Below are 14,185 nucleotides of genomic sequence, written 5' to 3'. Positions count from 1 at the left end.
ATAGTGGCAGGCAGAAGGGGAAGAGATTACCAACTCCCTGAGCCAAGCCCTTTTATAATGGCACCTAATCACATTCAGAAGAGGGGCACCCTCATGGTCTATCACATCTTAAGGGACAAACCTCTTAATATTATCATGTTGGCAACACCTGGATTTTGGAGGAAACATGTTCAAACTATAGCATTATGTCTTTAAAAGAATTTTTTAAAACATGAAAAGTACTTTTAATTTGTTTTTAAATAAATTTTTTTTCCCAGGGGAACAAGTTATCCATAATCAGTATCTATTGAACTATTTTGGGAATAGCATTGACTAATGCTTTGCATTTATTCTAATGGCTGGTTTTTTTTTTTTAATTTCCCTCCCCAATGTTATGCTATTTTAGGAAGAAAATATAGCTTTCTGACAAACAAAAAAAGCCCACCAATTTTTATGCCATTAAAATAATTCAAATGCTGAAATATTTCCAAAACTTATTTGTTCATAACATGTAAGGAACTCTAATATGTGAAAATGGGGATTTGATCCTTTTTTAAAAAAAAAAAAATAGGCTACGAAAACATGGAGTCATTTATTTGAAGGTCTTCTCAGTAGCACATTATATAGAGGAACAATATGGATAATAAAAAATTAGAAAGAAGATATAGCAGAACACATAAGAAATATAACATTGCCTAAGCTAAAGCAAAATTATATAAGAGGAAAGTATTATTTTTGTCCTTCAAGGAGTTACCCTAAAAAAACTAGGTTCAATAAAACAAGTTTTCCTGTTTTATTCTTAACTTTTCATCCCCCAAAATCTCAATCCATTTTCATATTCTTAGACTCATTAGTTAGATTAAAATTGTGGTTACTCAACAAACCACAACTTTTCAGCTATGACTTACCAATGCCCTGCCAAATAAATAAATAAATAAATACTTATTGGTAAATATCAATAGGTATTGTCTTACCTACTGGTAAAATCAAATCCCACATTACAAAGTCCTTTGGTGAGGATTCTTGATTGCGATCCTTGATTGCAGATATGCAAGTGGACAGTAATATCTAGTGTTAATGGTACCTACTCTATAATGCAAATAAATTTGATTAAAATTCTATCCCATATATAGTTGGAAAACTGAAATTCTGATATCTAAATATCTCCCAGAATTTGCTTACAATCTTAAATTTTTCCTGGTTTCATCATCCAATGCCTCATAAATTAATTCCGTATAGTATTTTGTGTTTGCATTTTTTTACCATCACTATCAAAAATAAAAATATATATATTCATTGCATAAGGTTTGTATGCATGTGTATATGCATGGAACAGATTTTACAGAAGACCTATGGAGGTAAAATATTTTGAATCCTTGTGTGATTCTGCTTCAGAAACAACATGCCTGAGTAATTGTGTGAGTAGTTGCTGTTTCCTGAATGGTTCTAGAATCTAAAACATGTTTTCAATTGATGAATTATGAAATGTGATATCCTCTGTGGAGTTGTGATGAAGAATTGAAGATGTCGTAAACCAGAAGATAAAGCAATATTTTCCCTCTGACTGTTCTCTTTAACATGATCATCTTGTATTTGCTTCTCTCATTTATAAGGATTCTATTATGTCTTTAGAATTAGGCTGTGGCTCTTTACAATGAATTTTTAAGTTTCGTGAGAAGAATGTTCAGTCCAAAGTCATAAGGAAATAATTATGGGCAATCAAATCAGTCAAAAACTGTCGGCTGGGGGTTTGGGTTATAGACTATGAGAAAATATTGATTTTACAAGCATCAAAGACCATATATCTATTCCAACCGAGTTACAGCTCTTGTATGACAGTGAATCTGTGGATTTAGGAGGAAGCACAGCTTAGTGCCTGTAGCCTGGAATTAAATTATGTAGGTCTTAATTAGCTATGAAATTGGAATATTGCAGTTGCAAAATGAAGTAAATAGTAGTTCATATATCATCATGTGAAGATTAAAGGAAATAATGCATGGAAGTATTAAGAACAGATACATGGTAAGTGCCAGTAAACTATAGCAATTTTTACTTTTAAATATTTTAATATGATTCAGGGAATGAAGACAAACCTACAAAATTAACATATATTTGGTTTATTCTACTGAGTATAATTATATTTACAAACGAAGAATTATAAAATGTAGTTTCTAAACTTACTTCCAAAACTTACAAGGTGCACGGCCTTAGGTATGTAATTTACACCCCCACACCCACACCAACATCAGTTTATTTACCTGTATGTTACAAGATATTATGTCTACCGATCCGAAGTCTAAAATTATATAAATTCATTTTGTACTCAGAATTCTTCTAAATACAGTCCCTGAGGTTATTTATAGTCTGTATTTGACACATTTAAATATAAATTTTTATGTTCATACTTTTTTTTTCTGTGAAAAACAGCATATTTAATCACACAGTGCTGGAGTTATATATATAAAATATGTATCACGTTACCTTCCTAAAACACAAAAATACCTGAATAAGAACAAAATGACCTCAAGATTTTGGGATAAGGTAATGTAGACCTCTGATATGATATAGATAAGATAATGATTTAGTTTGCCCAAGAAAGTCCCAGTTTACACCTGTTGCCTTAGTGTATTAGCATATTAGCATCCTATTTATACTTAAAAGTATCTAGTTTGAATAATAAAGTATATGGTCACCCTTCAAGAAAGAAATACAGTTCATCGTTCATACTTTCAAAAACATTACCAAATAAATGAAGAGAAAAAAACAAAATGTTATGCGACTCATTTGGAATAATGGTTCTCAATGAAGAAGGTACTCTCCCAGGAGGTATTTCTGGAAATTTGTGGGTGTGTTGTGAATTATCACAATAAGAAGACACACTGGCTCTTAGTAAGCAGGAGTCAGTGTGATATTAGACCCAGTGCAATTTATAGGGCTGTCCCACACTAATAAGATTTGTCCCTGTTCCTTAGAACTTTCAAGTGCTCAGCAGGATAAAATCCACTACAAATACAAAACGGCTACACTTTGGTAAAAAGGTAAAATTTCAAAGCTATCTTTACATGAAAACCAACTATGAACATAAAAAGCAAATCGGGAAAGATTATAGCCGAGGAAAGGTTAAATAGATATTCTCTTCCAATTACTAAATTAAATACGCATGCTGCACATATTGCATACCCAGGATATGTCTGTAGCAAGATATCTGTAAGTGTAATTAAACTGGCCAGTGAAATTTTCATACTGATTTAAGAATTTTCACTTGCACTAGTATTATATTAGTTATGATTGGTGACTTGAAAGAGTTGACCTATAGGTAGTAGCAGTGACATGAAAAGTCTCCCAGAAAATAGATCCCCAATCCTGGCAATTCTGGAAAGTTTGTAAAACATGTCACGCTTCTTCATTGTCTCCACTTGGAAAACCTGTCATTTGTTTCAGCAAGTTATCCTTTCTATAATGAAGGTAATGTTTCTTTGTTTCTTATATTCAAATAAGTCTATTTTACAGTAATTTTCCTAACATTAGTTTTTATTCTAGTATCCTCCTGTACTTATTCTCTTTGTCTTTACTTCTTATGTGGAATGATTCTCATGTTCATAATTCCCTTAATTAATTGCTTGCACATTAATTATTTTGATGCAATTGACTATTTCATCTATTTCATTCATGATATAAAAGGAAATAATTCATAATAAAATTACATACTTTTTTAATTTAAATGATTGAACATGTTGATCTTATATGTATGTATATTACATACCGTTTTTATTTAAATGACTGAGCATGTTGAACAAAGCAAAGTCTGGATGAAACCTTTGAGTTAATGAAAGTTTTCACGTGCAGTGGCTCACGCCTGTAATCCCAGCACTTTGGGAGGCTGAAGCAGGTGGATCACCTGAGGTCAGGCGTTTGAGACCAGCCTGGCCAACATGGTGAAACCCTGTGTCTACTAAAAATACAAAAATTTGCTGGGCATGGTTGCACACGCCTGTAATCCCAGCTACTCAGGAGGCTGAGGCAGGAGAGTCTCTTAAACCCAGGAAGCGAAAGTTGCAGTGAGCCGAGATTGCTCCATAGCACTCCAGCCTTGGTCACAAGAGCAAAACTCCTAAAAACAAACAAACAAACAGGAAAGTGAGATACAATCAACACTGTTATTTACTGAGGCTTGCACTGCCTCTCTCCCCATGTCAAAGCCAGAAGCTTTTGTTGTATAAGACCCATTCAGTCTCTCAGCTGGAAAAGAAAGCTGAGTCAAAAACCTCAAATTAGATTTGAGATCTGCCAGGTGGACTCAACCCTCCCATCAACAAACTCCCTCTTTAACCCTATTTCTTCTTTTTCGTCAGTACATCTCGGTGCGTCTCTAACAAAGTAGCAATTAGGCATATTCCCCTTCACAACCACTCACACAGAGATATTCCCATTTTTGCAGAATAGCTTTAAAGAACAAAAACTTAGAATATCAAAGAAATATTTCTGTAATTGTAAAGTAGATTGTTATAGTGAGAATATTTTGTCAGTGTGTTTTCTTGTCTATTTTGTGTGGTGGTGTGCAATACTCATTCTCTAATTCAAATCACAGGAGAAAATAACATGTTTACATGAATACAGTTTCTTCATCATTTAATTTCAGAGTTTGTTTTAGCATAATAAAATCTGCTATTACCAAATATAATTATCTACCATACCCACCAGAGTTGGCATTATAAAATTTGGCCAGTTTCCATAAATTCATTCTCAATGTTTAAAAATGCTACAGATGATGACCAAAATAATATGTAAGTATATAAAGGCATTTTCCACACAAAAGCATTTCTGAGTTATAGAAGAATCACTGGAAAAATGTTTTAACATCCCAATAGGATCCCTCTGACTGAGGCTAAGCTCACATTAGTTTTTAACTATTTTATTTAAAAAATGAATCATGAAATTTAAATTGAAGTTTCATGACTATTGAGATGTGTTACGTGTTCTAAAATTTGGCATGTCTATTCATGTCTGGCCATGAGAATAGTGAAAAACATACCAAAACAGAAATCAAGATGATCTCTTACTTTCGGAGGTTTGTACCATGATTGTTGTAAAAGTCGGGATGCGTCCATGACAGTCTAGGACCAATTCGTGCCTCCACAGGTGTGTGTTACTGCAACAATTTAGTTTTCTTCTCCATATATTTTGGTTTACAATGAATGTGAAATTTTACCTGACTAAACTATGGTAACTTCGGAACCACTAAAAAAACTTACTGAAAATTAAGATAATTTTTTTTCCTGAATGAAAAAATTCAGGAAAATCAACAAACTGTTAAGCCAATAACTTTTTTCCTCACTTTCTGCCCCATACCAGGAGCTGTTAGTTTATAGCTAAAAAGCTTTCTGGTGATTGCTTTTATGTAAGTCAAATACTAAATTGTGACTAGGGTCTTGAAAGCTTCTGCATAGCCACTTATGCAACTGATAATCAAGGTTGTAATCCAAAGCTTCAAATCCAAGAACATGCCAATGGAATCGTTTAAGACCTAACAGCCTGGATTACCACCTGCAGCACCACCATCTGTGACAATTTCACCCAGAGTGATGAACTAGATCTGGGTGAAATTAACGGTTAAAACGTGTAGGCTTTGACCCTAATATTACCAAGAGGAGAGAGACTGAAAGATTATATTTCCGTGAGCTGTCTTAAATATTCCTGTTCTCCTAAGATTTTCTCAGGTTCCATTCACCTCTCATGAAAGATTTCACTTGGCCATGAGTAAAGCTACGTTTTGAGAAGTAAACACCCATGCATTTCTCAAGGAAATCTGCAGGGTCTGTGTCTGCTGGTTGACAACCAATAACATGTTTTGATAAAAACTTGACTGCCAAAGTGCTAGAAACTTTGTTGTGGTTTGGTATTTCTGTTTTTCTTTAGAGTGGCCCCAACCCCCACTCCCTGTTAAAACTTTCTGTGCTTAATTAATTCAAACTAGTATCTTTGGAGGCTGTCTTACTTGCTAAGTAAATAAAGAAGAAAATAAGAAAAACCTTTTAATCCTTCAGTTTCCTTGTTTATTTCACCACCTTCAAGTTCCATGGGGGAAATAGGGGTAATGCAATAGTCTGAATATTTGTGTCCCTACAAAATGTATATATGAAATCCTACCCTCAAGGTGATGGTATTAAAATGTGGGGCATTTAGGGAGGAGAGGTGGGGTCATGAGGACAAAGTCCTCACGAATGGAATTTGTGCCCTTATAAAATAGACTCAGGGAAGCTTGTTTGTCCCTTCCACCATATGAGAACACTGCTATAAGGCACCACCTATGAACCAGGAAACAGCCCAGATATCAAATCTACTGGCACCTTGATCTTGGACTCTCCAGCTTTTGAATTATGATAAATAAATTTCTGTTGTTTATAAGCTACCCAAGTTATATTTTTATAGCATCCTGAACTGACTAAGGCAAGTAGAGTTCTAGTATGGATAAAATTTTACAAATGAATGCTGCAATCCTAAAGTTATTGCACTATAAGCACAATTTATAAATTACAAAGCAATTCACCGATGAATTTAGAACAGAGATGGATTAGAAAAATTCTGTTAATACTTCATGAAGTATTATTTGAACTCAGAGTACCAAGAATGTCTATTAAATTATTTTACTATTATTTTGTTACTTAGTGGTAGCAGATGATTTAAAGAAAGAACAGTGGTAGTGGAGGTTTTAGTTTTTCAGTTTGTATTTTGAAACACAAACTTCAGACACAGTATTTTTCAATGATAAAAAGAAAAAAATTAAAGTAGCATCTTTGTACTACCTACCTAGAGCCAGACCGTGTGTTTTTGTATTTTTCATTCCGTATTCTACAGATGAGAAAAGTGAGGCTCAAATTTCTGTTTAAGTTTAAAGACATGTGCTTCCAAAGCCCTTGACTTTTTCACTACAGCTTGATTAGACAAATAACCAAATAACTTTACCACAGTAGTAACTTCAGCCATTCAATGACAGACACTCAGGACTATTAGAAGCAGGAGGATGGGAGAGTGAATGGATTGAAAAACTGTCTATTGGGTACTATGCTTACTCTTTTGGTGACAGGATCATTCATACACCAAACCTCAGTGACATGCAATTTACCCATGTAACAAACCTGCACACATATCCGCTGATTCTAAAATAAAAGTTGAAAAAATATAATTGCAGCCATGAATTACTGAGTAAATAGGGCAATCATTTTTAGGAAAGGAAAACATATCCATTACTATTGAACTGTTAGTTTGCCACAGGGATTATACTGGGCAGCTTCGCATATAATAACTCAATATTACTGTTATACAAATAAGAAAACTAAGATGTGGAGAACTAAATATATGCCTGATATCACACAGCAGGGATTCAAACCTAGTTCTTTATAACTCCAAAAGCAATTCTGCACTTCCTACATCGTGCGAAAGCTCCAACAGCTTGAGTTAAAACAAGTATAATTTGTTTTAACTATGGTTAGCCACTGTTATTGGAGCTAACCCATTGGCAACTTGGAAAAAGTATACATTATTTTATGCAAAAATCACAAAATATCTAACATGTAACTAATGATATGGATAAAGGACAGGAAAATGCATAGATTCAGTAATTCCTAGTGTCCATCTCTCCCTCACTAATAAGCTTGCTGAGAGAGTGTGGAGTCTAAGAATATAGAGAAAAGTGCTGAAGAAATTGGTCTACAGACTTTATTTCTGCAAATAAATAATTTAAAAAACTATTACTTCTATAGAAAATCCATTCTTCTTTCTGGTTTATCTTTCTTATTTAATATTGAAATCAGATCAATTTTTAGTATGAAGGTCATATGTGCCTTACGTTGCCCTGTCTTCATTAGTTCTACTGTGTAAATGACATATGAATGAGAGTGCCTTTAAACCTCAGATGTGTACTTGAAGTGGTGATCTTGTTTGTTTTTTTAATCACAAGCTCTAAAAATTGTGTAAACACTTTCCTATAGTTTCCAATTGTACTAAAGTGGAGAGCCTCGATTGTGTTAAAATTACCTCCCAGTTCACTTGATTTCAGTTTGTGTATTGACCGTCATGGCTAGTGGTTGGAGATGCTTAGATAAAAAAGCATTGCCTTTCCAGCTGTCTTTCGAGAGGCTGGTGAGTAAAGGATGGTTGCCATATGACGTGATAAGAAATGAGATAGGAAGGTGTAGAGGAAAGGAGGAAAGCACAGAAAACTGGAACCTACTAACACTTTCCAGGACGAAACTTGAACAGATGACCCAGAATCCAGAGTGATGGATTTTCTCATGGTCAGCACCTTAGACAGCCATTACCTCTAGTAAAGTTAGATGCACAGATTGGTTGAGTTTACTGACATAAATTTATCTATCATTTCCATGATTTTTCCTTTTTTGGATAGTAAAGAAGAGAAGGAAGACTGTTTTCATTGGTTTGTATGATGATGACTCATGAATAGCTGACATCACATTATGAATGAACAGTACTGGCATATTTGCATGACAACCTGTGTGTTTATGTACAGTGCATATTGGTTTAAAATTAGTCCACATTTGTGGCTTTGTAGTGCTGCTGTTGTGGTCTTTTTGCTCCTTAGCTCAGCTAGGTCCAAGTTATTGTCACCCAACCAGGAAGAATTAGGCAGGTGTACATGGGAGAGTGAGTGGTGTAGAATTTATTAAGGAAAAGGGAAGCTCTCAACAAAGAGGGGAAGCAGGGTTGGGGGGTGTTTCCCCTACCCAAAGGTGAGAAAGTCCACCATGTGGCTGGGTCCAAGGCCCTTTATAGATTCAGAATGTGAATTGAGTGCTGATTGGTTTGTGAGTATGTACAAAAGGTTAAAGCAAAGACACCACACAAAGCCGGGCATGACCGTGTAGAAAAACCATTTTTCTACACTGTCATGTAGGTATTTGTGAAATAGGTGAAGGGTGGGGACAAATCAGAGAAAAGCACACCAAACAGGAAGACAAGTTCTCAATCTGATCCGAGGATTTAACTTCTGGCTTGGCTTTCAGGTTTTAAACTGTCTTTGGGTTGGAGGTTGGGTTTCACCGGGGACCTGCTCCTATCTGCCTACGCATTTGGCTGCCTCCTGCCACTCTCATTTTTCCCCTCTGAAGAGATACATCTAACTGCCATTAGAGTAGGGACAAAAACATATCTTAACTGTTTCCTACAGACGGGAGGCACTGTTTTGGGAAAACAGCAGTCGATCTCTCTCAGAGGCCTATCTAAGAGTCCTCAGTAAAAAAGAGCCATTGTTTGAGGCTCTGGTTGCATGACTGTTTGGAGTTTGATGGTCTAAAGGTGAGAAAAGACAAACCAGGTTATTAGAAGACATTTATCAAAAGGAAACAAGGGGGCAAGCCAAGCATAGGGCTTGACTATGGTTAGCTCCCTTGGTCTTATTTCCCCAAACAAAGAAACCTCTGGGTTGTGAGCACCTTACTTGGAAGGATTGTCAGAATAATTGGCCAGAACAAGAATATTGATCCAGATTTTTACATTACCCATCCCTTTTGTTTCTTCTGAACTGCAGCCGGATATCACTGGTTGGTTCACAGAAATAAGCAAGGTTAGTTTAAAATGTAGGCAAAAACTTAAAAACAAGTAATGAAACTAGAATTTAATTACAAGTATATAAGTTTTGAAACATAATTTTTCTCCCTCCAGTGCTCATTTTTATTAAAAAAAAAACCCTCAAATACCTATGAGTTGGGTAAATTATTCTCATCTTGCAGTCCCAAGATAGCATGGGGCTGCTGGGCCTATTAGAAAGTGACATTCCTTACTCACCACAGGTGAGGAACCCTGTACAGGGACTGTGTTGATAAGATATGAAGCCAGTTTTCCCAAAGGGTTTTTATTGGCTCTGCAAGCTTGATTCCTTAAAGGGAAGCACACTCTTATAGTCAAAGTCTTGGTAAAACAACCAGTTTCTTCAATTGTGTCCTGTTGCGAAAGAAAATAGATTTTTATTGCACTGATGCAAATAACTACATTGCCATAAGTTAAGAATACTCACAAATATTTTCCAAATTCTGGAGAAATCAGGCAGAGAGAAACAAATATGCTCCAAATTTTATTCACAGGATTAAACCTTACTCAATTGTTAAAAGCTATAGATAGCTCAAAAATGTTTCCTTGGCTCTGAGAAACAAAACAAAGATCAGCAGTGTTTTAAGCAAAAAGTTAAAAAAGATTACTTCAATATTTTGTTAGTTTAGTCCACTCAGTTAACTCTTATTCTGCTTGATATTCATAAGCATTTCAGCTCTCCAAGAGTACTGTACATTTTTCCTTTGTTCCAGTGTCACAATCTCCAAAGATATCAGAAACCTGTGTTTAAGAGCACCTGTCAAAGTTCTATAGCTCATTATAAACCAACTTTTGAAAAGAATCAAAGCAAGACAACAATTGTCTATGAATGACAAAATAATCAGGGTAATTATAGTCAAAAACATGATTAACAAAGAAGACTTTTACCCTTTTGCTGGTATGTCAAGCTTCTGGGTTCCCTTCCCCCAAGCTCAGTTTTAAGCCAAGCAGTTTAAGGTGTGGAGAAAGTAACTTTTCCCAATTTGGAGGATGCATCAAAGGAGAGGGTCCTGTGGTATGAAGACACAATTACCCATCTGCAAAGAGATGACAGAGGAGGAGAAGGATAAAGAAGGCTTTTGTTTGTTTTTTTAAAAGAAGTCTCAGTGATTCAGGAGGCATTCGAGACAGAAGTACACACTGAAGATGATTGGTTACCCATCTAGAAAGAGGGGAACAAGGCATCCCTAGTCCTTTTCTCTTTCCAGTGAATATCCAGGGTACATGAGGGACAGAAAGAAGAGGCATCCCACTTTCTTTCTTCCATCCTTATATCTCTGAGTCCCAGCGACCTTGAGAGGATGCTACCCATGGGTGCCAGTGCGGCTTTCACCCATGTTAACAGGAGGCCTAGAGGGCGGGAATTATCTGCATTTACCACATGCTGCCTTTCCTTCATGCTGTCAGTAACCTTTGAGTTCCTCAGACCTCATTTATGCCATGGAAGCTAGCATGACCTCTATCCATGAAATGGGGAATGCTAATTGGCAGGAATCAGTTATGTTCACCTGCACCATGCCCCTTGACTTCTGTTGTCTGCCTCTGGATCTCTCAATCCAGTTTTTCTTACTAGGGCTTCAACTGAAAGCTTGGAATTGAGTTTGGGACAAGAAGGTGCCTCAGGGGGGTTCATGGGCTCATTAAGTTCCAGGTTGCCCTTGCCAGACTGCAGCCAGCAGCTGGCAGAGTCACTCCTCCACTGCTTCCTTATCATAAGTCAAATGCTAAGGTAAAGCTGTGGAGCTGAGTCCTCCTCAAAGAAGGGAGAGAAAAGGGCATCCCATGAATTGGGGTCCTGGCCTAGTAAAATGCCTTTCAAAAAGAAAAAACCTCTCACATAGAAAAGCTCCCTGTATTTGCAGGGCTCTGTTAACTCCTGACATCGTGGAGAAAAGAAAAACAAAACAGCTTAAGTGCAGGGTGGAGAAGGTTCCTTGCGGGGGGGAACCTCTTGCTCTATGCAAATGGGTTCCCTCAACAGGGGAAAGTCTCTTATCACTGTACCCTCCTTGCCTCTAAGAACAGATGGAAAGCACTTTGTTCTGAACTGCATATCTGATGGCTGGGCCAAATGCTCATTCTACTTAGTAATATCTTTACAATTTGCAGCAACATGTAAAAGAAGAAATTGATGCCATGAAAGCCTTGAAGAAAAGAAGAAAAATGTGATAGAAAAGACTGGATTGGAACAAGGCTGACATTCCCAACCCCCAAGAGCTGTGTGGGTCGGGGGGTGTCAGGGTTCTCTCCAGCATCCTGCCTTCTGTAGCTGCATCATTCGTTCTTAATTGGCTCAACAGAGGTTTGGTGTTTTATCTGCCTTCAGAAAAATATCTGAGGACAAGAAGGCTTGGAAACAAAAGTGAAAGAGGATTTGGGTCCACATTTACTCACCCTCGAGGTATTCCCATACAGGCCACCAAAATGTTATGGTCTTTCTGTTCTTTAGCTTAGCTAGGTCCAAGTTCTTGTCTCACAACCAGGAAGAATTAAGTGCACAGACATTGAAGAGTGTGGGGGGCAGAAATTTATCAACTGAGAGAAAAGCTGTCAGCAAAGAGGGGACACAGTGGGGTGGTTCCCCTATTCAAAGGTGGGAAAGTCCCTGATGTGCCTGGATCCGGGGCCTTTTATGGACTCAGAATGTGGAGTGTATGCTGATTGGTTTGTGAGTATGCAGAAAAGGTTAAAGCAAATAAACCACTCAAAGGTGGGCATGTCAGTGTAGAAAAACCAAATAGGAAAAGGTAGATATATGTAAAATAGGTGAAGGGAGGGGACCAATCAGAGGAAAGTGCACCAAAAGGAAAGACAAGTTCTCAGTCGGTCTGAGGATTTAACCTGTAGCTTGGCTTTCAGTCTTTAAACTGTCTTTGGCTTGGAGGTGGGCTTTCACTGGGGACCTGCCCCTATCTGCCTAGGCATTTGGCTGTCTCCTGCTGCTCTTGCTGCTTTTTCATGACTTCTGTGAAGAATCAAACATTTTAGTTCATCTACTTCCAATTATTAAATAACCATGTTATTTTGCTCCTCTATTACCAAGTGGAAATGGTTTTTCACAAAACAAACCAGTATCCTAAATTTCTTTCTTTTTTTTTTTTTTAGAAAATGATGTTTATTTTCCATCAACCATTTTTCCATGTTGCTTAAGAGCCTGTGCAAGAACAGCTTAAGACCATTCAGTGGTTGCTCCTACCCATTCAGTGGCCTGAGCAGTGGGAGCTGCAGACCAGTCTTCCATGGCAGGCTGAGCACTCCAGTCTTCAGTAGGGAACTGCTGAATAGGCACAGAGGGCACCTGTACACCTTCAGACCAGTCTGCAACCTCAGACTGAGTAGCAGTGAACTCAGGAGCTGGAGCAGTCCATTCACCCTAAAATTCCTCCTTGGTCACTGCCTTTTCAGTAGCAGCCTGCTCTTCTTTTTCAATCTCTTCAGGATCTCTGTAGAAGTAGAGATCAGGCATGACCTCCCACGGGTGTTCACGGGAAATGGTGCCACACATGTGCAGAACTTCCCGAGCCAGCATCCACCACATCAAACCCACTGAGTGAGCTCCCTTGTTGTTGCATGGGATGGCAATGTCCACATAGCGCAGAGGAGAATCTGTGTTACAGAGAGCAATGGTAGATAGGTTAACATAAGATGCCTTCATGAGAGGCTGGTGGTCAGCCCTGGGGTCAGTAACCACAAGAAGCCCTGGCTCCCGGAAGGCTGCCTGGATCTGGTTAGTGAAGGTTCCAGGAGTGAAGCGGCCAGCAATTGGAGTGGCTCCAGTGGCAGCAGCAAACTTCAGCACGGCCCTCTGGCCAGTATTCCAGGAGGATATAACACTGACATCAGCAGGGTTTTCAGTGGCAACAATGGCACGAGCCGCCAGCAGAAGCTTCTCCCAGGTCCTCTTCAGATTTATGATGTAGATGCCATCACTTTTCCTTTTATAGATGTACTGTTCCATCTGGAAGTCAAGATTGGTGCCACCTAAGTGGGTTCCTGCTGCAAGGAACTTAAGGACATCCTCCTCCTTCATTTGCAGGATATCAAGGGCTCCGGACATTGTGAAAGTTTCCCTTTAAGTTACGATGGGAATCCAGAACAACGCCGTATGGACGCCTGTGTAGGTAGCGCGGAAAGCCTTAAATTTCTTACTGGAGCAATTATCTGGAAGGGCAGAGTTAGGTAAAATTAAGTGACTAGAATAAATTAGGACAAACTGACCCCAAATTAGAATTTTAATTCTGATTTGCCCATTTCCAGAGATAAGTATCCTATGTGCTAAAGACAGATAAAGAAAGCATAGGTTTTGATAAAGTCAAGAATGGGGCCTAGTTAAATACATAAAATGTTGCTCAACTTCATACACAATAATGTTAAATAATCCTAAAATGCCGTTTGTGGCTTATCATATTGACAACATTTGAAACAGTGTAAACTCATGCATTTCTTTAAACAAAATATTTTCTATTACCCTTTACTGAAGGAAATCTAGAAACAAGGCTGCTTGTTAAAATAGCTGACTCCGTAATAACTGGATCAGAAATATACATATTGATCCAGGAACATCTTATTATAGCTAAAACCAAGAAACATAGTGAAGTTTGCT

The 14,185-nt window shown here is 37.6% G+C and overlaps 1 protein-coding gene and 1 long non-coding RNA gene across 2 annotated transcripts in view; one reads left to right on the top strand and one right to left on the bottom strand.

Annotated features, from left to right (window-relative positions):
* LOC135966611 (uncharacterized) overlaps positions 1-14,185 on the top strand; it is a 228,408-nt gene that overhangs the window by 195,710 nt on the left and 18,513 nt on the right. The gene's annotated exons all lie outside the window — the stretch shown is intronic.
* Positions 12,664-13,717, bottom strand: LOC102121636 (small ribosomal subunit protein uS2-like). The gene has a single exon (XM_005574120.4). The coding sequence runs from the start codon at positions 13,637-13,639 to the stop codon at positions 12,956-12,958; it is 684 nt and encodes a 227-aa protein (XP_005574177.3). The 5' UTR covers positions 13,640-13,717; the 3' UTR covers positions 12,664-12,955.

This window comes from Macaca fascicularis, chromosome 12 (genome assembly GCF_037993035.2).
Source record: "Macaca fascicularis isolate 582-1 chromosome 12, T2T-MFA8v1.1".
Lineage (NCBI taxonomy): Eukaryota > Metazoa > Chordata > Mammalia > Primates > Cercopithecidae > Macaca > Macaca fascicularis.
The sequence above is the reverse complement of the archived record's forward strand: the minus strand, read 5'-3'. Positions and strand labels throughout refer to the sequence as shown.

What these genes read in the sequence shown, in the direction of transcription:
- LOC102121636 (XM_005574120.4), bottom strand. Translation starts at nt 13,639, where the DNA reads ATGTCCGGAGCCCTTGATATCCTGCAAATGAAGGAGGAGGATGTCCTT.